Genomic DNA, 26181 nt, shown 5'->3' on the forward strand with positions numbered 1-26181 from the left:
CCTTCTCAAAGACTTATTCTGCTGTTACCGCATAAGATGATGTCATCAATGTATTGCAGGTGTTCCGGAGCTTCACCTTTTTCCATTGCAGTCTGGATTAGTCCACGGCAAATGGTGGGGCTGTGTTTCCACCCCTGGGGCAATTGATTCCAAGCGTACTGTATGCCCCTTCAAGTAAAAGCAAATTGTAGATGGCACTCTGCTGCCAGAGGGATGGAGAAGAATGCATTAGCAATGTCAATTGTGGCGTACCACTTGGCTGCCTTTGACTCTAGTTTGTATTGAAGTTCTAGCATATCTGGAATGGCAGCGCTCAGCACTGGTGTAACTTCATTCAGGCCGCGATAGTCAACTGTTAGTCTCCACTCCCCATTAGACTTTCCCACTGGCCATATGGGACTATTAAAGGGTGAGCAAGTTTTGCTGATGACTCCTTGGCTCTCCAGTTGACAAATCAACCTATGGATGGGGATCAGCCTTGGTTGGTGCGATATTGCCACCGGTGCACCGTCGTGGTAGCAACTGGCACTTGTTGTTCTTCAACCTTCAGCAACCCCACAATCAAAGAGTCTTGAGAGAGACCAGGCAGGGTAGACAGCTGTTCAGTGCCCTCCGTCTCCAATGCAGCTATACCAAAAGCCCATCGATACCCCTTCAGGTCCTTAAAATACCCTCTCCTGCAACAGTCTATGCCAAGGATACATGGAGCCTCTGGACCAGTCACAATGGGGTGTTTCTGCCATTCATTCCCAGTTACGCTTACTTCAGCTTCCAAAAGAGTTAACTCTTGGGATCCCCCTGTCACACCAGAAATACAAATGGGTTCTGCCCCTTTATAACTTGATGGCGTTAGAGTACACCATGTGCCGGTGTCTACTAGAGCCTTATACTCCTGGGTCTGACGTGCCAGGCCATCGAATCCACACAGTCCAATAGACCCAGTTATCCCTTTCCTCCACCTGGCTGGAGGCCAGGCCTCTTTAATTCTGGTCAGAGTATCCAGTACTCACTTCTCGTAAAATTGGCTTAGAATTCCCTTCAAGAGGATCAGAAATAAGATCAGCCCTTCTACTCTGTTTGGAAACTGGAGTAGCATTTTTCCTGGTAGAATCCCCTTTTGTGGTGGTTTTTCCTTGCAACTCACGTACCTGTGCATCTAGGACCAAGGTAGGTTTTCCATCCCATTTCCTCATGTCCTCTCCATGGTCACATAGGTAAAACCATGGGGCACCTTGCGGTGTGTACCTTCTCTATTCTGTCTCTCAGGCAGAGGAGCCCTCACTCATAATAGCTGAGACATTGGTCCTTACAAGTGGGGTGTAGGACGTATCCTCTTTGATTTGCTGTAGAGCCTGGGACACCTTCTCCATAGATGAAATGCAGGCTTGTAGGGAGGAGGAAAGATTTTCTTCGTATTGACGGAGTTGGCGAGCCACTTCATCCACTGTTGGTGCCTCTTTGTCTTTCCAGGTCATTATTGCCAGTCAGTTGGCATAGGACGATGGTGCGCTCCGTACAAACTTCCACCACATGGGTCGTGTGCAAAGATCCGCTTCATCTGGATCTTTGGGTAATTGTGGGTTGTCCGGGTCATAATGAATCGTCTCTAGTATGGTTAATTCCCTCAGATATTGGATACCTCTCTCCATGGTGGTCCACTTGCTTGACTGACATATAACATCTTTGTTAAAGGGGTACCTTTCCTTCACACTTGACAGGAGTCCCCTCCAGAGGCTGATGGCTTGTGTCCCTTTTCCAATTGCCTTGTCAATACCACCTTCCCTGGCAAGTGATCCCAGCTGCTTGGCTTCCCTACCTTCTAATTCCAAGCTATTAGCCCCATTGTCCCAGTATCGGAGGAGCCAGGTGATAGTATGCTCACCTATATGGCGGCCGAAATCTTTTCACATATCCCGCAGCTCACTCAAGGATGGGGATCGGGTGATTACCTCTGGTTCTGCCTCTTCCTGCTCTTCCCATGATGACCCTGGCTCATTTTCCTCCTTCACTAAGCAAACTTATTTTTTTGTATATTTCTTCTTCTGTACGGGGGCAGCTGATACTGGTGCAGGTTGGTCCACTGGTTCAGTTGCAGTACTGCTTGCTGAGGTTTGGGTAACCACAGTGCTTGTCACTGGGGCTGGAGGGACCACAGTGCCGGTTGCCAAGGTTTGGGTAGTTGCAGTGCCTGTCGTCTTGTTAGATGCAGAGACCTTCTCTTCCCCTTGAGGGTACAGAGTGGTGTTGAACAGGGCTCTATAGGCATGGGCCAGGCCCCAGCACGTTGCAGCGATTTGTATCTCTCTGGAGTTGCCAGGGTGACACCATACCTTTTCTAAATATTTTACTAGTTCTGGATTCTGCACTTGTTCAGGGGTGAATTTCCAAAACATCGGAGGTGCCCGGTGTTCTAGGTACTTGCCCATACTACCCCACACACCCTGCCACTCATAATTATCTAGCCTTGGGACAGATCTCTTGAGTGATCTTCTTAAATAGTTATTTAACCTTAAACAAGAGCTGAACCACATTCAGGAGCATGCTAATTCCTAGCAGTAGGGCTAGGACTGTGCTGGTCTCAACATCCCAGGGGTATTCAAGTTTTTCAAAATTCTCAGACACCATTGTAACTGGACTGAAAGAGAAGGGAAAATGGAAGAAGGGTACCCCACCCATAGATTGGCTCTCAGAGGAGGAAAGGTAAATGGTGTAATTATTAATAGTTTCCCACAGATGGCTCCTGAAGTATAGAGGTGACAACGCTGAATGCAAATACCAGATTAATTCCACAACCAATAACTTTATTATACCATAAACCAGTGTTGCACAATACATCAAAGCGAAAACCTTAATCCACCTCCCATGGATGGTAAGCAGCAGCACAGGGACTACATACAGCAAGTGAGGTTATACATACAGAACTTTAAAAACGAGAGCAACAACTCTAAGAACACATAAATCGAACACATAAATCCATATGGTGACCAGCAACTATTAGACCAATATAATGAATGCTTGTAACAAATTTGTTTTAACAAGCTGTGGGCAGGTTTGTTGTTATCTCAACCCTTTCTGCCCCGCGTTGGGTGCCAAAAAGGACTGTCATGGTTTAACCCCAGCCAGCAACTAAGCACCACACAGCCGCTCACTCACTCACATCCAGTGGGATGGGGGAGAAAATCAGGAAAAGAAGTAAAACTCGTGGGTTAAGAGCTGTTTAATAGAACAGAAAAGAAGAAACTAACAATGATAATGATAACACTAATAAAATGACAACAGTAATAATAAAACGATTGGAATATACAAGTGAATGCGCAGTGCAGTTGCTCACCATTGATCATTAGTCAATTGATCAATGCCCAGTTAGTCCCTGAGCAGCAATCCCCCCCCTCCCCCCAGTTGATATACTAGACATGATGTCCCATGGTATGGAATACCCCTTTGGCCAGTTTGGGTCAGCTGCCCTGTCTGTGTCCCCTCCCAACTTCTTGTGCCCCTCCAGCCTCCTCACTGACTGGGCATGAGAAGCTGAAAAATCCTTGACTGTAGACTAAACGTTACTTAGCAACAACTGAAAACATCAGTGTGTTACCAACATTCTTCTTACACCAAACTCAAAACCATAGCCCTCTACTAGCTACTAGGAAGACAGTTAACTCTGTCCCAGCTGAAACCAGCATACTCTTCTAACAAAAAGTGGAGGTATTCAGGAATATTCTATACTTCTAGAAATTTCCTTATTTTGTGAATTAATGCTGGAGAATAGTGATGCACTTCTTTGGAAGAAATGAATCCTCAAGAGAATGTTTCTTGTTCTGAAAAATGGAAGCTGCTGTATGATGCTGGTAGAGCAAGTAGTACAGTTAAGCTAGGTAGGTTTTCCTTAAGGTGAGGCTTCAGCCACACGTATGTCCAAAATGTTCTGGGTTTGTTTTTTTTTTAAATCAGGGATGGGGGTGAGTGGCAAAACCAGCAGCTGATCTGTAATCATAGTTGGATTTCCTCATACAGACTTCTGATACTACTTTACTTCCTGAGCATTTTTCTGAGAAACTTGAGTGTCATTTCAGTCAAAAATTTTCATTGCTGTAGGCCAAAATGATGTGCGTTTTGCCAGAAAGTGGAAACCATTCTGGTATGCTCTTTGCCTGCAATTCCCTTCTGTTTACATCAGGAGAATCTAGCTAGACAGCCTCCACGTGACATGGCCACGGCACTGTGATGTTGAAATAGAGCTTGAATCTTGCATTAGTGCTAACCTTGTTATAAAACTTGGTAGTTATAGAAACAGTACAATACTGCCATCCAGTACACCTCGGGCAGCCTACTTCATTCCTTCAGTATACTTGAAGAAAGGATACTTCGCTTAAATCCAGTGTAACAGCACATTTTAAGCTGCAGTCACTTGCAGAGGAAAATGTACTGATCAATGAAGATTAACTGTGCAAGTTAATTAATCGTTCAGCCTTAGTTCTGTAGTAGAGTTTCTCCAGTATACAAGAGGCAGTATTCACCTGAAAGTTCCAGCACTTAAGAACAAATGCTTCCTATCCTCACCACAGTGATGTAGTTGTCAGGACAAGGTGTTTTAACTGGGAAGTCTGCCATTTTCAGTTGGACAAATGCAGAGATCCATTTAAACTTTGAGATCTTCAAATTTAAAGTTTCCAAATTGCAAAGTCTTGTGTTCCTTGACTGTCTGAGATAAGGCAAAACAGAAAATCTCTCTGAGACTGGTTCTCAATTCAGTCTTAAGTTATCAAAGTGGAAGCCAAAGGGCAGATATGGTGAAGGGAAGTTCTGAGTAGATGACTGCCTTGCTTATGTCTTCTGGAGCAGGGTGGAGAACTAGAAACAGGGTGCTCCAGATAATTATTCTGTTGAAAATAGAGTGTAAGGAATATGAACCTCCTGACCTTTAGTTTCTGAATTTATTCTTACTGAATGGAATGACTCTTAATACATAGGTAATGTAACTATTTTTATGGTGTGTTTTACTGCTCCATCAGCATTTAAGTCCTTCAGAAAAAGTGTCCTATTAGAGGTCAACATTATTGAACTAAAAGAGCTGGAAGGGAGGGAGAGAAGAAGTTCATATATGAGATTTTTGGACATTTAGAGGTGTATAGCAGACTGTGTCCTGCTGAAGAGGAGGAAACAGATGTGGCAAGAAGTCATCAAACTAGAGAGGGAGAGAAGATGTTTAATTATCTTCATAGCCAAATTACATCATTTTTAAGCATTATTTTATTTTGCATAAGTGTTACTTCTTAGAGGTATTCATATACAATAATAGGGGATAAATTTCTGTGGTAATTGAACAGCGTATGTTAATAGATATAGTGCAGCTTTGATAACTCAGACCTAAAGGGACTGTAGAAAATAATATTGATAACCTTTATATAAAAGTAGACAGTTTGGTTATGTTTAAGGAGGTACGGACAAGCTGGATTGTGTATTATTCAGGTTGTTGGTTATTCACTGTGTTGTAGCTTTTGCTTTGTGTTAATGGCCTTTGTGGGCAAGGTCCTGTGGGACTTGGTTGTGACTGTACACAATAATTTTTCAGAAGATTCTGGAGGTGTGCAGTGATAGATTGCTGGTTCTGATTCAGAACCTTTAAGAGCTATTTGAGCGTCTAGTGTTTCCTATTGGATTTGGGTGTTTAGCTTAACCATCAAAGTACAAACTTGATTTATGATTTCTGTATTATAGCAGAACATTTTCTTCAGCAAAGTGATATAAAACTGAGTGAGATATACTGTGAGCAAATTATGTCTGGGAGTTTTTGAAGTGTGCTATGGATATCACTTAATAGAAAGGTGTTGCTGTGGGGTTTTTTCCTGTTGGTGAATACATATTTAGATGACTGCAAATGAATATATAATCTGTTGCACAGGGATTTTTAAGTGCTCTTAAGATGCTTGTCAAGACTATGTACTGCACAAGCACTTGTCTATCACTGCTTCCTGGCCCACCATTAATACCTTAAAAACCTAAACTTTGAAGGCCTCTATGCTACCTCCTCTCGTGCTTTCTCTGCCAGAGCCGATTGTCTTATTGACAAGAATATACATTCAGTGTTCTTTGACTTTCATTCCTAACTTAAATTTACAGCCTAGAGAAGTAATTGCTTGCCATTGGTTTTCCTGCATCTTTTAGGAGATTTTTTTAAAAACATGCTTATCTGTTGGCAAGCAATTCCAATGTGTGATGTATAAAAAATTGGTTTGAGATTTAGTTAAATTTTTGAGATTCGTTCATTGATACTAGGCTTTTCGTTATTTGAACATGCCTTTGCCATGGCCATATCACAGGCCTGTGCCGTATGTCACCATAGGTATATGTCAGTGCAATGACATCTCTTTAATTTTTAAGTCACCTAAAAGGGGAAAAAATACAGAAATGTTTTTGAGTTTTCTTTTTTAACTAATCTGAAAGTAGCATGTAGTTGTTCCTTTCCAGATGTATTGGTCCTTCTTGAAAGAGCTTTTCATAACCATTTCAGGATACTACTGCTGTTGGAGCTGGATGTCGGACTTGTACAAATCAATTAGATTTGCCTTTTAAAGTAAACAATGCTATCCTTAAATCTTAAAAATACAGGAGCAGAATGTTGCATTTGATATGAAGGCTCTATTTCACTTGCATAACTGACATTCCTTCAAAGATTGTGGTGCTATCACTGACATACAGTAATCGTTCGTAGCATAATTATCATATTTGGTTTTCACATCAGCACTGCTGCTAATGTTTAAATTCTGTTGAAATATAATTGCCCTACAGAAGGGGTTGCAGAGGCTCTTTAATCCATCTCTTGGTGCAGCAGATTGAATAATGTGGAATGGAGGAATACATCAATTCTCTGAGAATGGATGCATTTCTGCAAAGGGACTGCTTAAAATGACAGCTGAAGCTGATACAATTTCAGGTTGCGAATATGGTCAAAGTCAAGACATAACTGTTTCAAGAAGCATCAGATTTAATGTGTCTGTGCTGTACTTCTAAAGGTAATGGCAAAAAGCAGGTTGCTGGAATAATTACTCTGATCCCCAAGAAAACCCAGAGAAGCGCACTAGTTAATTCAGAAAAAGATATGTTTGATACAGGAAAAGGTGGCAAGAGAATTGATGCATAATTGGTTTTTAAATATAATCAGTTGAAGGTAGTGTCTTTCTAGAAAAATGTTTTTACTAAACATTGAGCTTTAGGCACAGATGAGTGACTGAAATTCTGTCATTTCCACAACATCTATCTTACCTGTTTTTTTCCTTCTGGCCTCAAATACGTTACTTCTTGCAATTTTGCTACTCATGCTTTATTACCTTTGTATCAGTTATCACAGATTCACAGAATGGAAAGTTATAGAAAGCTTGATAGCCCTTCATGTTTATGTGACCATTTCTTTACAATTTGTCTGCTGCATCAGGGTCTGAAGCTTAAAATATGGTTGTATCCAGTAAGAAGAAAAAAACCTGCAGACCTCTAAGGAGAATGCAGTAACTTCAAGAAATGTGTAGCACTAGTAATATGCTACTAAAGCTAATTTATAGATGCATTTGCAATCTTTTGATGAGGATATTGGATGGATAGGTGAAAAATAACCTCTTTGCAAGTCAAGATATGTTAATATTCAAAATAAGTGATAACAGGACATGACCTGTTCAAGCACTGAGATATGAAAGTAGTCATGCATTCAAAGCTGTCTGATGGCCATGTCAGATAACAGGAGCATTAGTGTTCTGTCTGATGGGAGGGAAAAGAAGAGAAACTGCTAAAACTCCCCAGAACTTTTCAGATGTTATAATGGAAAACCAGCCATAGTTTCTGTCAAGTGATATTTTTTGTGGAATTTTTTGTATATAAGCATAACTAGGTGTAAGTCACACTTTCATACGGGCTGTGTTCATGTAAGCTATGGAAGACATACCAGCTCTTAGGCAGCTGCTGGTGTTAGTTTAATCTGGTAAGGAATTTTATTTAAAGCTTACATAAAAGTATTTTCCTATTGGGTTTCCATGATGATTTTATTGGAATATTAATTAAAGGTGGTGGAGCAGAAGTCCACTTCTGTACCAAGAATAGTCTGTCTCCCAAACTGCTTTTAAGAAAATTTAGCAATTCCTTTGAGGGTTTTTTGGTCCTCTGTTTTGTTTTCACAAAACAGGCTGTTGGCTTTCTGCACTAGTGTCATCCGCCATATGAAACTTTGAAACCTTTTTGTTTTGCTATGAATTGTGTTTATAGATGTTCAGGGTGATTTTTTTTAAAACAGTCTTACAGGTACTGCCTGAGGACATGTCTTTTTTCTCTCTTCAAACTGTTGCTGTATACCATCTGCTGTGTGTATCTGTCTCCTTAATGGATATGCTTTCCTTCCTGAAATACTCAAGGTATGGGCTAGAGCTCAGCCTGTTTCAGTCCAAAAGCTCAATGTCATTTGATGTGGTACCTGGGTCAGAAGAGCAGAGCTCCAATCTTTATTTCACTCTTTCTACCCAGCATTTACTGACTCAAATGTGAGATAAATCATTTATCAGTAATTGCAGGTCTCTTAAGTATGTGTTTCATTTGTTCCATCTTCAATATCTTCTTAGTCCGCTATCACATCTAAAACTTGACTTATTTTTTTAGCATTGGCTTTTGAGGTCATAGGATTTCTTGTGCTTCCATTTGAGAACATGAAAGTTGTTTCATACCTCTTTTATTATTGTCTCTGGCAGGGAGACAGAACCTGAGTGGTACTGCATTTAAAATAACTTTTTTTCTATTTGTAGGCACCTGGCACTTAAAAGCTGTGTGAGGAAAAAGACTTTTAGAAGTAAATCGTTTTAGTTGTACTTCAGTTTGATGACGAGGTTCTGAATTGTGACTTCTTTTTTTCCAGACCTGAGTTCAGAAAACCTCAAAAATTTCTTTAAGATTATCAATGCTTATATTTTCTTATCATCATCTGAATTTTTACAGGTATGTTACCATTATAAATTCATATTAGCACCTTAGTTCCCTACTGGCAAACTATTTTTTCTCTCATGTTGGAAAACTTTGTACACACAAATATTTATACTCTTATTTATGTGTATACACGCATATTGTTCTAATGTTAGCTTTTTATGGCACATGGTGGACAAATATTTATACTCTTATTTATGTGTATACATGCATATTGTTCTAATGTTAGCTTTTTATGGCACATGGTGGACACTTAATCAAATCAGATTTGAGAAAGATTATTATTTAGAATTAACATTTTGTGGATTGATTTAGTACTCTGGTACCTGAAAAGGTCCTATGCAGGGTAGTAATAGTTACTCTAATTATCCTACCAGATTAAAATTATGATCATAAATTCTAGCAAAAATTGAACTACAGATGATATATTTTGTTCTCACATCTTCATTAGAAAATTCATTGAGACTCATTGTTTAAAAAACCAGCAAGGTTAAAAAAATCAACAAAATGCTTAGATTAGATTTTAATTAGTTCAGGAAAGATGAGCATTTTTCGCAGATATGATCTTTGAAGAGAAGATGTGTCTTTGGACATATATAGTCCCTCATGTGTTGTGTTTTGAAATATATACACATAGATACAAAATGTGTTTGCGTAATACCTTCTTCATTTCATTTCAGATGTATGCTGCTGACTTATGCCGATCATTTTGTGAACTTTTGAAGGACATAACTACTGAAGGTCAAGTTCAAGTTTTAAAGGTAGAGCGTAATAAGAATTATACCTGGATATTCAGCTCTATACATCGATTATTTTTGCTAGTGTTTTGTCAGGTTAGAGTAATATTTTCAAGAATGATGAATGTAGAACATGTAGAAGAAAACAGCTTATTTAGCACACATTGACATTGGAGTCAGTGGTGTTTTAAACTACATATTTAAAGTGTGTGTGTGTGTATAGAGAGTGTGTATATACACACATGTATTTTTTTAAAATACTTTTCCCAAAAGAATATCAGTATAGCCTTAAATAGAGCACCCTGAGAGATAATTACCTAACACACTCTTCCTGTACCCTCTCTGCAGTGCTTTCATTACTTCATGTGCTTCCAAAGTGTTGTCCTTAGGTAAATCAGTTCTAAGCTTGTTTGAGTCCTCTCTGTATAGATAGATTTAGATTAAGAGACCCTGATATCTTTCTCATATGATTATTTTCTAGATTACTAGGGAAAGGTGGTTAGTGAGGGCTTGGATCTTCATGAAAATAGTTTGTTCTACAGCCTGGCAATAGCACACTTTAACAGCCAGATGACCAGTCACTGCATTGCAAAGATAAAGCTATGTATAGAAAATCTCGAGACCACTGAGTTGCAAAACAAGGGGTTTGGGTGAAAGTAACTTGATTTAATCTTTGTCTGTCAGTGGATTCATGGAAGTTGTAGAATGCTAATCAAAGCTGTTTATTTCTAATTGAATTTTAGAATGGAGAAGAGTACCACAGTATAAAACAGAAGATAGTTACACTTCTAATTAAAAAATAAAAGGGCAAAATCAATCTCATTAATGAGTTTTAAGAGTTGTCCTAAATCAGTTTTCAGCTTGGTTCAGAATTCAGAAAAAATTTCATTGTTTGGACAAAAATGCAACATTAAGAAATGATTCAACTGTAAAATCAAAATCATACTTGTGTGCTGATTTGTGTTCATTTGGAGTGTTCCTAATAAAAATGTGCAAAGATAATTATCTAATTGCTCTATCTAGCCATCCAAATCTGAGTTTTGTCTGTACCCTATCAACCAGTATTGATCCCTTTGCTAATACAAACATTAATAATGTTATATCTACTAATTCTTTTAATATTAGTTTTCCTTGTCAGTATTCAATACCAGTAAGAAAAATAATCATAGTTCAATTTTTGTAATGGCACATTTGAAAAACTGGCAAGATAAGGGTTAAGTAGTAAGTCTGCATATGTATGTGTATTATTATAAAAACTGTTAAGGTGATTTTATGATAAAATAAGCACCAAATGATCAAGGTTCACTTTCTATTTTTTCTGCATTTCTGTATGACTGCTAGAACCTAATAGGTGTAGAGCCAAGCTTTTCCAATCTTTATTGAATGTTGGATGTATGTGCTCTCTATCACAGTCCTTTGTGTAGCGTACCTGCACTTGTACCATGACATAGTGTTCAAAGAGTCTTTGCTTTTGGCATAACTTGCTATTGTAATGGCAACAACTGCTTAAGTAGAGTTTTTCAAAGTACTCAGTACTTTCAAAGTACTAAGAAACTGTTTTCACATAACCTTCAAATGGTATTATGAAAGAGATGGTATGAAATTCATAAGATTTTTAAATATTAAGCATGATACTTTAAATGTGCCTTCTGAAGAATTTCAGGAAATAAAGTTGGAGTATGCACTGAAAGATACTTGAGTAGTAACTGTAGTGTGTTATTAGTTATGTTTCCATTGGCTGCACTGACTGGAAACTGTTATTTATAAAATTTGGACTTGAATTCAGTTCATTATAAACACAATGGAGGAAAAAAATTAGATCCCACCTACCTCTTTGGCGGGTTGCACAACTGCTTGCGGAATCCCAGGACAGAAAACAACAGGAGAAGTTGATAGTCCTCCCCGTTTGTAGTTCCTGCTGTGAGGAGCTTAAGGACTCTAGTTCTGGAATTTAACATGTCAATTCCTCTCTATCAATACTATTATTTAGAGTCTATAGTTGGGCAATGTTTGATGCAGCAGCTTTTAATCAGATCTCTAAAGTGGAATGATGCTGCTAATATAGTATTATTTATCCATTTGGCTCCCAGTGTGGCCTTGCATTAGCCACAAGATTTGTCCAGTATACTTTCCTAGTATACACCTTCCTAGTATCCCTATTTGCATCCAGAGGGGTAACTGAGCTATAATCCATGCAAGTATTTTTACAAAATGGAAAATGTTTTGTCAGGTGTCACTATGCTGACTTGTTAAACAAAAAAAACCCTAAGATAAATATTGGGAACAGAAACACCCAGGAGTGTTCTCTGAAATATTTTCCTACAGTTTTGGCTGGATTGAAAATAAATATTAGAACAGTAAATAAATGGATAAGGTTAAAAACTGCTAATTTGCACTGATAAGATGATTTATTGCAAGATTGCTGAGGCTTGATGTGACTTGATTGTCTAATTATCTAAGACAGACAGTATAAGCTTTGAAAAGACTCTGTACAAGGACAAATGAGTTAGCAAGAACTTCCAGTACCTGGAAAGGATGAGTGAGGGAAAAGTTATGTTAACATCTATGTAACAGTATATTAAAGGTCTACAAAATTGGGAGGCATTGAAAGGGATTAACTGCTGAACATCTGTCTCAAGGCAAGAAGTAGGTGGCATTAAATGAAGCCAGTAGGAACAAAGATCAAAAAGAAAAAAAAAGATTTAGGGGAGACTGGACAAGAACACACAAGGAAATACTCTTCTGGAAGTCCCTCTGAGCTGAAAGTAGGTGGAAACTGAGAAGAGTGTTTAAGGGAGGTACCTTTATGGTATCTTTATATGCTTTATCCAAATCAGTGTATAGATGTGTGGTCTTTGTTTTTACTTACCTGTAGGAGTGAACAGGTATTAGCCCATTATTCTTACAGCCTCTTCCCCTCTTCATCTTGGTACAAGGGGAAAGCCCAAACAGCTGGGTGAAAGAAAGCCTGAAGAACATGGAAAAAAAATTGCTTCAGGGAACAGCTCGTGGGGGAAGAGAAGAGCTGAGAAGCAAAGGCTAAAGAATGTAAAAACTGGGAACCAGAGCAGGGTATCAGGAGTATCACATCTGAGAGCACTTGTGGTTACTTGATTCGCTGCAAAGAGATGGTAGGTCCTAATCTTCAAAAAAGTGACAGGACAAAGATATGGAAATAAGCCTTAAACTGTAGGTATTCCTCCCTGCCAACCCATGTCATCCAGCTGCTTTTCCTGGAGCCTTATCAAGGTCCTTCCTTCCAACCCACCTCATCAACTTTGCTGGGGCCAGGAGGAGGCTGATGAGGAGGAGGTGCTTGGCTAGGTGGGTTTCTCTTGGCATGTCAGTTTTCATCAAGTCTGTTATGCAGATCAGGTTTGCAAAGTACTTCACTAGAATATGCTTTTAGCAATCCTGGTGTTTGCTGGTATTCAATGGTAAATGTCCTACCAGGACTTTATGTATAGACCAGTATATGTAGTTTTAAAGCTTCAGGTAAGATTTTAAAATGTACTTTACTAATTGTCTAATTTGCTCTTGTTCTTAAGGTTGTGGAAAATGTCCTAAAAGTAAACCCTGTTTTGGGTCCTCAAATGTTTCAACCCCTTCTGCCATCAATAGTCAGGGGGATTATAGATGGGGAGGTAAGAGTTACTCTTTAACTACTCTCTACTTTTCCTTTTGAACAGGAAAGTACCTTCTGTAATCTGGCCTAGGTGTTTTTTGTGTTGATGTTCCATTTTCACTTGCTTTAAGAGCATCTGATAGAACTTTGACAGCTGTTTTAAAAGTCTGTAAGAGTAGCACAAGAGATAAAGCAACATATCCATCACTTATTTTGTCATCTAGTGTTTATTTTACTAAAACAACACAAATTTTATTCTGCCATTCCTACACTATTAACACTGATGCTTAGTTAGATCCTTTGAAGGTGTTGGGAGTTTTTTGTTGGGGTTTTTTTGAGGCACTTATACTACTCCTTTTTAAGTGTACCTGCACCAGAGAAAAGCAAAGCGGACAAGGAGAAGACTGACCTCTTTTTTCAAATTGATTTATCTAGTATGAAGAGCTGAAGGATGTGAAAATGCTTTGTGTGAGATAGAAAAGGCTTTAAGATTTTGCTTGCTTACATGTCTTAAGTTCTCGTATTTGTCTCTTTGCCTTCTACAAATCTCCATGCTGGATAAAAAGGAGTAAGATCAAATATGCTTTATCTGTGTTGAACCTTGCAGTACTAGCAGAGAAAAAAATACATTAATCAGCAGAATCAGTGGGTGGAATTCTCTACACTTTTGATTTTTTTGATCAAAACCTTTGCTTTTTTCAGAGCTGAAGACTTTCAGATATCAATATTTGACTCCCATTATTATTTAGCTAAATAAGATATTTCCAAGATTAAGTCAAGTAATAATTGCTTAGCAATGTACTTTTTGCTGTACAGAACACAAAAAAGACTGTTTGAACAGTTTGCAGTTTAAGAAGACACAAAACTGGAGAGTGGATTATTAAAATGTCTTCTGATTTAAGACTGTAACAAATTCATTGCTCCCTATTCAAAAAGGTATTAATCTGTGTTAATATTCTAGGGTAAATGTTGGCATTTTGTTTTTCAAGTAGGCAATTCTACAAAATACATACTGTTAAATTGTTAGATGCTGAATTTAATACAAAGAAATCTGTAGCTTATTTGAAAATTAAAAGTAATAACAAAGGATAATAAAGTAAGGAGCTTATTACTGTATCCAGTTAATTTTGAGACACTTGCAAGTTATTGGCAAAGGTATTATAGTTTCAGTGAAATAAGTAACAACTTCAGAAATACTAAGCACTTCCTAATGTTACTAAAATTGTAAATAGTAATTTTAAACCATAATCAATTTTGAAAGTAATTTTTTAACAGTACAATATACTGTTTATTCCTTAAGATGCAGGTTTTTAAATTTAAAGTAAAATCACCTTGCAAGTTGTCTTGGCTGTTTGGAGGAAACTGACTTTGAGATTTCCATAGTTTTCCTATTGTAAGAATTGAGAAACTCTGGTAATGATTGCTCGCTCTGTCTTGTGTTCTTAGAGGCTTTTAAATTACAACCTGTAATTTCAAATTTAATAAAATACATAAAGGATGCATGCAAGTATTTTCCTTGTATTTCTGCTCTATATGTTAAGTATTTTTCTCTTAATTAAACTAAGCACTCTTGGTTTACTTTTGTTTCAGAGATATCCAGTGGTAATGTCTACTTATCTGGGGATCATGGGTAGAGTTCTACTACAAAATGCAAGGTTTTTTTCATTACTTCTGAACCAGGTGGCTTGTGAATTGGGTCAGGAGGTAAGGATTTTTTTCTTGGTGTTTCAGCTGGATTGCATGTGCAAGTCTTGCATTCTTTTGACCTGAAAGAATTTCTCCCTCTGTTTTCCATGTTTTTTTCTCCCCAGTCCACCTTGGAAAGGGGCCCTTTCCCCTCCTTCATGTTCTCACAACTACCCTAAAACATCTCATTAGAAGTTTTATACAATCTTTAAATTCTCTTCCCACTGCATCCCACAATAAGCCAGATAAACCCCATTAGTTTGCATGGTATTGCAGGGTGTTTCTTTCCTTGTGCCATCTTGATGGGTCTTGCACCAGGGATGATGGTCTAATCATTCTCTGAGTTCCTGGGTGTATCAGGTTCAGTAGTGTTCTGCTACAAGTGTTCTACTATGTCTTTAAATGAAATTTTAGTAATTTTCTTAGGTATAGTAGAGTTTTCAAACAGGAAAAGATGAGTCTTTTTTTTTACTTGTCACCAGTGCAAGTAAAACAGAGTAAGTTCACATGCTTTCTATGTATTAGACAGTTACAGGAGAACTGTTTGGGTAATTCACCATTCTGAATCAGTTCTCTGTCCATGAATTAAATGCATTTCTAACTTCTAGGTTCTAATTAATGGTGAGGTTGCTCAGGGTCTAGAAGCACTGTCATAGAAAATTTAACAAATACCTGTTGCTTGCTGTTTCTGTCAGGTATACGTAACTGTATGGTATCTTTTCCAGATGAAGAATGTATTCAGTTGGTAGAAAAACTAAAATAAATTCTTTTCTAAATATGCTGAAGTACTTATGAAAAGGAATGTTCTGTTTCCCATTGCAGTTGGACCAAATTCTTGGTAACATAATTGAAATGTGGGTTGATCGGATGGATAACATCACTCAGCCAGAAAGAAGAAAACTTTCTGCTTTGGCGTTGCTTTCACTTCTGCCATCATTGAATAGGTAAGCAAACATACAATGCCTTAAATAAGAATGCTTCAAAGGCCCTTGAGATGGTTTCTAAGGTATTTCACAATTCTGCACATACATATTCCAATATAAGTAGTTTTGTTGCCTCTTTTTTTGCCAAGAGAAACTTAAAAATGTAGAATTTTCATGCTACATTGTATTAACTTCCTATGTGGCTTCATAGTAATATAGTCACCTTTCTGCTATTTCATGGAAAATGTCATTTAATAAAAGTGAGAAAACAGCACTGCATATTTTATTGTCCATTCTCCTATTAATATTGAACTAGCCGCTTCTCTCATCTATGATTAAGTAGTTGCTTTAGTTGGCTTGTTAGTATTTTGGTGTCCCTTCAAGTGAACAATGTTCATTCAGTTTTCTTTCCTGTTGTGGGTAGATCTGAACTTTCATCCTGGTTTTCACCTTTAACGTTAAGTGGAAGAGTTGCTGTGAGAGACTGAAACAGTTTTTGCATTGTAGATTTTTATAGCAAGCAGCTTTTACTATTTTCCTTTCTCTAGCCATAGTCATTGCTGAATATACATACAAAATGAAAGTTTTTAATGAAAATGCTGAATAGTGTTACATGGACTTCTAAATTGTCTCTACTAGAATTCATGTGTAACACATGTTTAGGCGAGAGTTCAATCTGTATTTACCTTCAGATTATTCTTGTCTCTTTGAAAGTCAGGAAGACAAGACTGCATGAGTTTGTTTAGTCTGCCGGATTTCCTGGGAAGTCTTAAGTATTGTCCAATGGGAATTTAGACGTTGCTCACAAATCCTAAAGCTATGTTAGTATCTGTAAAACTGTAGAATATGTAGTCACTACCTAAAAAATCAGGGAACTCTTATACATAAAACTTAGAGGCTTCATTCCTTTTAATGTGCACAGAAGCTTTCCTTTTTTGTCCTAGATCATCAGGACAAACATCTAGCTAAAGGTGAACCAAGCAGCTGCTTTATGAGAAAGCTTTTGGGTTTTTTTAGTAAATATAACAATGTTATATCACTTATGAGTATATTTGAAATGTTCTTAAAGAGGTGCTGAACTACAGGTCTGTCTTACTGTGAAGTTTCTTTTAAAGAGAGGAAGGAAAAAAGAAATTGCTTTAGATAACTGTGTTATTTTGAACTGCCTTCAGCTGCTCCAAACTTCCTGCTGTAAGAGCCAATTACTTCTGGCAGTCCTTATCATAATAAAACCTCCTGCAAATGACAGCTTTATGTTTCAGATACTCAAACCATTTAAGAAAGCCGCTTCTCAAATAAAAAGCCTCTCTTTAGTGGACATATTTATGTCAAAGCTATGAAAATGTTATTATACAACTGATAGACTGCCAGGGCCAAACATACCTTCAGACAGAATGTGTGAAATTGATTGAAAGTGATTGTTCCTTATACTACCAAACAATGTGAGTCACTCTGTTTTTTCCATTTCCTAGGGATTGTATTACATATGCTTGCTGCATGTCACATCTGAAAGTTTTGTTAAACGTAAAATTTTTCAAAAGCAGGCTTCTCCTGCAAGTCCATTTGCAAAGCTTAAGCAAAAATGTTTTAAACATAATACGGTATTTAAACAAAATATTTTGATTCATATAAGCAACATTTTCAAGAAAAGCTGAAGTATTTTTTCCTGTTGGAGTACCTTGCCAACCGTGTTCCTGATTAGGTATTACTTTGAACATCCAAAGCCAGTTCAAGATTTCTCAGCTGCAGAGACAGAGCAGAATTATGTCTCCTGAGGATGGCCATGAGATGGGCTTGCTTGGGAAGGCCAAGCTGAGGGTGAGGTTCTACCCTCAGCTTGCTCCTGTGCAATGGTCAAGGGTAGTACCAGTGGCAAGCTCAGGTTTTCAAGATTCAGCTATAGGGAAAACAGGCATCTGCACTGTGTCTAGCACTTCCTGAAGATTTTGCTCTTTTTGCCAGTTGCTTCCTCTAGCCTATAGCTGCAGCTGTCCCAAGAGCATCAGGTTATTTTAGAGAGGAAAGGGAGGGAATAGACAAAAGTACTGGAGGAAAAATGAAGATAACATGTGTTCTTAGTCTTCCCTCAGAGTTGCTTTACGGATAAAATGTTGGGGAAAATATTAAGGAGTGACTTTTTTTATTCTCCCTCTAAACTCCATACTATTACTTCGTTGCCTTTAGGTACTTTTCTAGTTAGTGGTCATGTTTATAATTGCAGTCTTGGGACTTTCTGCTTTTTAGGGGAAGCCAAAGCTTCTATCATTATTCATTTAAAACCAGTATGGCAAAAATATTTTCCTGGTTCAAATATAGCGCCTTTGACAGTGTCACGAGTGAAGGATTTTAGAGCAGATAAGATAGGACTCACTGCAGAGCAGTTGTAGTTCACAGTTGTTCTCAGGCCAATTAGTTGGACTAAGCAGGTTATAAAGTGACAGTTTATTAGCCAAACTATAGCTTTCTTGTCTAGGCAGTATCATCCACAGGTACATGCAATGACGTATCTTCAGTACTAACAGTACTGTTGCATTTTTATCATGTATGCCTATAGTGCTTCGATCCAGCATCCTGTTTATCTTCCAACACACAGCTGCACATTGTGTTAGTCTTTAGAAGTTCACATTAAAAAAACGCAAACAATAGCTGCTTCTTTCCTGATTAGTGTGTTGCAGCACCTTTTCACTTAGCAGTAATTTCCTGGTATTACTTGGGGTTTTTGCATAATCTAAATACCGTGTAATTATCTGCATTTGCTATCCGAGTCTGGCCATTCAATGTTAGCATTTTTTGTGTCTGATATATGCATCTGTATTACGTGCCACATTTTGTACTTTCACTGCCTGTTTGCCACTCATATTATCCACATGCATCTTCATTCATTAAAAGCTCTTGATACTTCATAAAATAAAGACCTTTGTCTTTAAAATGATGTATAACAGTAGGGTCCAGTAACAAGATTGAGGCAGTAGGGATACACTTATGGATTAATGGTGTCTCCATGTTCAGCACACAAGGGAAGTATGCATAGATGCACTATAGCTACAACAGTGAGGGTTTTTTGAAAAACTTGAAAGGGCTTGAAGTTCGGTGGAGGAGAATCATATCTGAGCTAGGGTGTGAGACGTGAGAGGCGACAGCAACCTGGATGTGCACATTCACAAATGTCATAATTTCCTGGTCTAGTTCAGTCATATTCCAGTTTGTCTACAATCTTAATGGCTTGTTTGCGAACCTACAGCTTCAAGAGTACTCTTCTAGTACAGTACAGTAGATGTAGTTGGGTTTTATTAGATGTGCTCTTGGTCCCCAAAGCAGTGAACATGGTCAGGAGCAGCAGCCTAACTTGTCTTTAGGCCACTGTGGAAAGAATGCAGGGGCCCCCCCACTATCTCAAGTGCTACATTTTGAGATACACTTCTTCATCATTCTTTGTATTTCCTGACACCAAAGTGGCTAAAATTGTACCTCTTCCCCTTCTCGTTACCTGTGTATATCTGGAAATAAGCAGTTTGTTTTCTGCACTTTTGTCACTTTGTATAATGTCAGCATTACAATGTTCTGGAATGTCCTTATTCTGGCATATTGAAAGCTTTCAATGATTTATTTAGCAAAGTAGATTTCTTTTTTATTCTTCCAGTTCTTATCTGTGTATCTTGGTAGAACACAATACTGAAAGATGCTTAAGAGTAATAGGAATATTTTAGTCTCTAATAGGAAATGTAAACAGAATTTGAGTCAATGATTAGCTTAGGTTGGTGTGGTACGTAACTGTAAGTACAGGTAGCATTTGACACCATTTTGAAAGCTAAGTACTCCCCTTTTGCTGGTAAGTGTTATTAACGCTATGCCTATCATTCCTGAATGGGAGATTGCCAAGTTTGCTTTTACTCAAAGTCAGTGCTTTCCAAACCGTCCACTGTTGGTGGACTTTGTTCCATTTTGGTGCTCGAGGATAGGTTCATTCCTGGTGGACCTCCCAGAACAGAGTGGTACCACTCCAATTTAGAGGAGACTCTACTGAGCTTGAAATATGAACCATTTTAATTGATCTTGTCTTTTTCCTTTTTCATTAGTGATACACAAGTATTTCCACTTGCCAGTGTTAATTTTTCCCCTTTGAGTCAAATGTGTTTGTCTGGAAAGTCTCTTGTGAGGAAAAGGTTAAGAGCCTAAGAGTTTCTCCAACGTTGCTCTGCTCATTTCTAATTGTTATGTAAATGAATGTCTGCTTTTCCTCACCATGTATCAAATCTGATATGTCAGCCAGTATGAGTTCTGCCAATGAGATAATTGGCATTCTGTGAGTATAAGTACTTACAGTATGCAATTATAAATCTTCATTTATAAGGTTATTACAGAAGTTTTTCCTCTGTCATTTGTTAAAGTTACTTTGTTAGAAATTTAATTTTCCTCTCAAGAAGTTGTTTATATGTAATGTTAGGAAATGGCAAGAAAGTGCCTAATAACATGTCACGTTCTCCTTCAGGGTAGTTATGTCCTCATTTATAAAGACAGAATTTGTTACACAGCTAACTTGTACATCCCCCTTTCTTTGTAGGGATGATCCTCTGAAGCCATTTCCCTATCTTCCCCTCCTTTTTTTTTTAATTCTTCCTCTAGTCAAAGGTGTGCTCACCCAAGCATCTAATAGACTACTAGTATTAAAACGAGCTCTTTAAATTATGATTTTGCAGATATCATCCATGTTTGGCCTTGGATTTGTTTAGTTTGCCTGCCAGGTAACAATGCAGTTTTAATAATATCAGTGAAAAATGTGGCTTTGGTCTTAGTCTGAGTATCAGAGTCTGCATAATTCAGTGTTACATGTAATACCACAACGTCCTTAATTGTATGTCACATCATAGCATTGGCAAGAGGATACACTCTTTAAACCTTCCTTGTTCACAATCTCCATTAATTTTTCTCCAATACATGATTGTTAGTATGGACTGGTCAGGAACAAATTATCATTTCCCATAAGACCCATAAGGCTTGTTTACAAGGGAAAATGTACCAAGTGATGGCAAGGGATGAATGTCACTAAAGGCAGCTGAACTGCTACAAAAACCAAACTGCAGTCATAAGGGATTGATTACTGCTGATGTCTTGCTTTTGTCTGTGGCCTATATAAAGAATTTCAGAATTCTTTCCTAAAACTCTTCTAAATATAATCTACCCTAAAATTGAATGTTTTAATTATATAAAAGACACCAAAAGATGATATTGGACTAAATAGCTTTCTTCAAACTTTCTGTCTTTGCCCTTTGTAACATGCAGCTTACATGTTTGCAACTTAGTTATTGAGTAAGCAGTGAGTAAAGTATAGCATATTATTAATACTGTGTAAAAACCACAAGATTGCTACAAACTTAAAAAAAAAAAAAATTAATACAGTTTTGTAGGTGGTTTTCCACCTGAGTTTGTTCTGAGCTGTTTTGGTACACCTAGTTACCTCTCTGCCCTATACTCTAAAATTTGAGACTGCCTGAGAGTAGCTGAGATTTTTGATGACTTCTCTTAACAGCGCCAGAGTGTTATGATAAGATACCAAAAGTGGTTAACACACAACCCATGTCACTACAAGAACTTCTGCAAAAAAGTGTTGTCTTAATTAACATTTCATATTCAGTCAATTTAATGAGAAAATGAGGGTTTAAAACGAAACATCAGGTTTTGATATTAAGGAAATGCCTAGTGTAGAGAATGTTTGTATTTTTAAGGAAGAAGTAGCTTTTGTATTGTGTGTGGGGGGTTTCTCTGTAGTACTTTTCAAGAAATGCACTAATTGTTTGTTTTTTCTCTTTGTAAAATTTTTAGAAGCTATCAGTTGCTAATGCCAAGTGCATGCCCATCCTGTCTCCTAAACTAGCAGGCAGTGTGCTGCTGAAAGCTGTACAATTGGATTTGGTTTTAAATCAATTTCTAGAAGGTGAATTAGTTATTCTGGTTGAAATTTGGAAAATTGCTTTGCGTTCTTTAAACCTTTTGGTCTGAATTGCATTCATATTGAGTACACTTCTTACTGCTTTTATAGTTTGAGCAGTTTACTAAATATTGTAGTGAATGTGTCCTGGTTTCAGCTGGGACAGAGTTAACTGTCTTCCTAGTAGCTGGTACAGTGCTATGTTTTGAGTTCAGTATGTGAAGAATGTTGGTAACACTGATGTTTTCAGTTGTTGCTCAGTAGTGTTTAGTCTAAAGTCAAGGATTTTTCAGCTTCTCGTGCCCAGCCAGCGAGAAAGCTGGAGGGGCACAAGAAGTTGGCACAGGACACAGCCAGGGCACCAGAACCAAACTGGCCAACAGTGTATTCCATACCATGGGACGTCACATCTAGTTTAGGAACTGGGAAGGGGGGGGCGGGGAATCGCCGCTCAGGGACTGGCTGGGTGTCGGTCGGCGGGTGGTGAGCAATTGCACTGCACATGGTTTGTACATTCCAATCCTTTTATTATTGCTGTTGTCATTTATCATTGTTAGTTTCTTCTTTTCTGTTCTATCAAACCATTCTTATTTCAACCCATGAGTTTTACTTCTTTTCCTGATTTTCTCCCCCATCCCACTGGGTGGGTGGGGAGCGAGTGAGCGGCTGCGTGGTGCTTAGTTGCTGGCTGGGGTTAAACCATGACAGAATGGTAAAGGCTAAAGCTTTAAATATAGTTAGTTTCAGCATATCACATCCGTGGGTTTCATTGATGGCCAAGCTTTTTGTTATTGTTTTGTGACTTACTGCTCACTCCATAGAAGACTTTAGCTTTTTGTCAGTTTGCATGACAAATGCAGTTAATTGGTGCAATAATTATTTATTACTAGGTGAGAAATTTAACAATTTCTCAAAGTGAGCTCTTAGTTTCATAAGAACTTTCTGTCATATTATTTTAATAGAGTCTATAGCCAAATAAGATTTATAGAAGGGAACTTACTTTCTTATCCTCAGTGGGGAAAAATAATTCTATAGTTTTCATTTCTTATTGTTTCTCAGCATGTTGTAAAACCTGCTTGATAATTTAATCAAAAATAATAAATGCCAAAGTTAAAAAGGAAAGCAAGTTACAAAGCTTCATAATTTTGAAATAGATTTTGTGATGTATGTTTACATATACAAATGTTAAGTACTGTGGGTTTATTAAACAGGAATGTTTTTGCTTGTTTATTAATCTGACATTACAATTTCTTTGTCTGTGTCTCCCCTTTGTAACTATCACTGTTGCTAGTAGGAGAGTGTGGTGGGTTGACCCTGGCTAGGTGCCAGGTGCCCACCAAAGCTGTTCTATCACTCCCACTCCTCAGCTGGACGGGGGAGAGAAAATATAACAAAAGGCTCGTGGGTCAAGATAAGGACAGCTTAATAAAGAAAGTCATGTGCAAAAGCAGAGGAAAACAAAAGATTTTGTTCTCTACTTCCCATCAGCAGGCGATGTCTGGCCACTTCCTGGGAAGCTGGGCTTTAGTACATGTAGTGATTGCTCTGAAGACAAACATAAATAACGAATGCCCCCACTTCCTCTCCCCTTTACTTAGCTTTTATCACTGAGCTGACATCACATGGTATGGAATATCCCTTTGGCCAGTTTGGGTCACCTGTCCTGGCTGTGTCCCCTCCCAAGATCTTGCCCACCCCCAGCCTGCTGGTGAGGTGGGGAGTGTTGGAGAGACAGCCTTGGTGCTGTGCGAGCACTGCTCAGCAGTAGCCACAACACTGTTGTGTTATCAACACCTTTCTAGCTACCAATACAGAGCACAGCACTCTGAGGGCTGCTGGGAGGAAAATAGCTCCGTCTCAGCCAGACCCGATACAGAGAGTGGAATAGCACTCTGTGGAACACAGAAATTTTCGGTAACTGAAGCAGCAAATCAAGATTTTTTTTACTTGGGCAGGAATATTCATTAGAAAGAATCTGCAATATTTGAGTTAATCAGAAATTTTGAGATAATCTCGATGATAATGAGAAAAACAAAAAAGGGGTTTGAGGTCTGATAACATTAATAAAGTGTCTATGGCAGGTGTTACTGGATGTAGGTAGGTGAAATGAGATTAAATGTTGATGTGTATGCTACCCAAGCAGTAGATTAGTAGCTGAATTACTTCGACTTGCAGTCATATCTGGAGAATGATGCGAGCAGAAGGTGGTAGGTATTTGAAAACAAAACAAGAAAGTTGTATCATAGGCCACCTGCGGAGAATAAAAGCAGAGGGAAGGAAGACCTGCAAGAGGAGGTACTTGCTAAATACACAGTGCAAGGGCAACAGATAGTTTCACTCTTACAAGCTCAAAAGAATAATTACAGTGCTAAAAATTGACTTTTCTCTATTTTGTGAGCTTTAATGTAATTTTGTAGTGATTATGAGAATGAAATCCCTCTTCAAAAATGGGCTTTAATACGTTTTAAAAATGGGTAGCTTTAGAACCTGTTTTTGAACTTGGTGCATGTTTTTCTGCTGTACAGAAATTGGAGTTGGATGACTATTTTATGCTAGCTAATATTCATAACCTGAGTTATATTGGCTTTAATCTAACACGGATCAGTGAGAAAATAGAGGTGGTTTGGAAAGACTGCACTGGGTGCAGTGCTTGCATGTTCTTTCAGCTACTTTGACCTGTCATTTTATGCACAATTTGACAAATTGCTGTTGCTCAGACTTTCATACTTGCATTGACAAGGAGTCACTGTTGAACTAGATTTTAATATGTTAAAAAGCAATGGCATTAGTAACCTTATCAGTGCTAGCATATTAAAATAAGATTCACTTCAGGATTCAAAAATCATTTTCTCTGTTGCCATGTGAAGTTGTATTCAGATATAAACCTGGTGTTTCTATCACTGGAGAGCAGAATTTGCAGTGAATAAAATATACCACTATTGGAGCTGCCTAAACTTGTTTGAAAGAAATGTTTGGGGTTTTCCTGTTTAAGTGTTTCCCTTAGTTTTCGATTAGTAATGAATTTTATTGTTTTAAGTACAAGCCAGCTTGAGAAATGCTGATCCAAGTTGTATGTGTATCCCGGTCTTTTTTATGGTTTTCCCCAAAACGGTATCAGTTATGTGGCATGTTATTTTGCCTCTCATTCTTAACAGATACTGCTTTCAGAGACTTTAACAGCGTGTGCTATTGATGGAGCAGTGCCTGGAAATGACAATCCAGTCTGCTTTACAGGCCTCCAGGTGCTGTATTTACAAAGTGCAAGACAGGACTTTCTCCAGATTTCCTAGTGCAAACTGAAAGGAGCCATGACCTGGATTAAGATTTTTCTTCCTCATTTTGTACATAGGATCTGAGAATCGGAAAGGTCAGCAACGCACTCAGAACCACAGTGGCAGCTAGGGTTTGAGCAAAATTGTTATGAATATTGATAAAGTACCTTTAGTACAAGGCCACAGAGACATTCAGCCACTTAACTGGGCACCAGCTTTCATTTATCTGGTCAGTATTCTATTGATTTCTCTAAATTATCATGTTATCTGATATCCCATAGAGCTTCAGCAATTCCTTCAGTCTTTCTAAATATGTTAATTTTGGCATTTTGCAAAAAGGGACATCTATTAATATTTGTCTCTTAAAATTCTTTTTTTAGATTGGGACTTGCTTCTTTTAGCCCTGTGGGATTGTTTCACACAGCATATCTTGGAAGAAATAATTTTTAATGATTTCTTTACCCACGTAAATATCAGCATGAACAGGCTATAGATAGTGAAGCTTAGGTTGGAGATAATTTCCTGTTTGAAGTAATTTTTCATTTTCGGTCAATCTCTGTTTTTCTCCTCACGTGACTCTATTTGACCTGGATAATCTTTTTCAATCACTCTTACTGTTCTCTCCCCCATATCTGGGGTACTTCCCTAATCATCCTGGGAACTGTTCAAATCTATGCAGTGTTTGCCCTTTAAGGAAATGACATGCCATTTTATTTTACTTTATATCAATGATTATATTAAATACTGTGAAAAAATAAAATGTGAAAATAAATAGTTAAATCTAAAGAACAATTAATTTTCCTGTTAGTTTAATGGTGTCAGAAAAAAGAACCAAATGCAGCTCCAATTCTGGGTTGTAACTGTTATAGGCTTTGTCTAAAGTGGCACATGGACCAATTTTGCTGGTCCTGCTGATTTCTTTCTTTAGACGAGATATTATAAGAGGTGTTGACTCTTATAGAATTAAAGGCTTTTAGTTTTTGTCTTTTTTTTTTTTTTAAAAAAAACCCCAAACATTCCTCTGCATCCCACCTCTAGGTAATTTTGGCCAGCTCAAGTT

General features: G+C 37.9%; 1 protein-coding gene across 6 annotated transcripts in view; it reads left to right on the forward strand.

Annotated features, from left to right (window-relative positions):
- Positions 1 to 26181, forward strand: part of IPO11 (importin 11) — a 105813-nt gene that overhangs the window by 55938 nt on the left and 23694 nt on the right. For all 6 annotated transcript variants that reach the window (XM_069777386.1, XM_069777385.1, XM_069777383.1 and 3 more), the window contains 5 exons: positions 8888 to 8967; positions 9633 to 9713; positions 13238 to 13333; positions 14905 to 15018; positions 15823 to 15944. In XM_069777386.1, the coding sequence (XP_069633487.1) occupies positions 8888 to 8967; positions 9633 to 9713; positions 13238 to 13333; positions 14905 to 15018; positions 15823 to 15944 (493 nt within the window). The remainder of the gene's footprint in view (positions 1 to 8887; positions 8968 to 9632; positions 9714 to 13237; positions 13334 to 14904; positions 15019 to 15822; positions 15945 to 26181) is intronic.

This window comes from Haliaeetus albicilla, chromosome Z, assembly GCF_947461875.1.
Source record: "Haliaeetus albicilla chromosome Z, bHalAlb1.1, whole genome shotgun sequence".
Taxonomy (NCBI): domain Eukaryota; kingdom Metazoa; phylum Chordata; class Aves; order Accipitriformes; family Accipitridae; genus Haliaeetus; species Haliaeetus albicilla.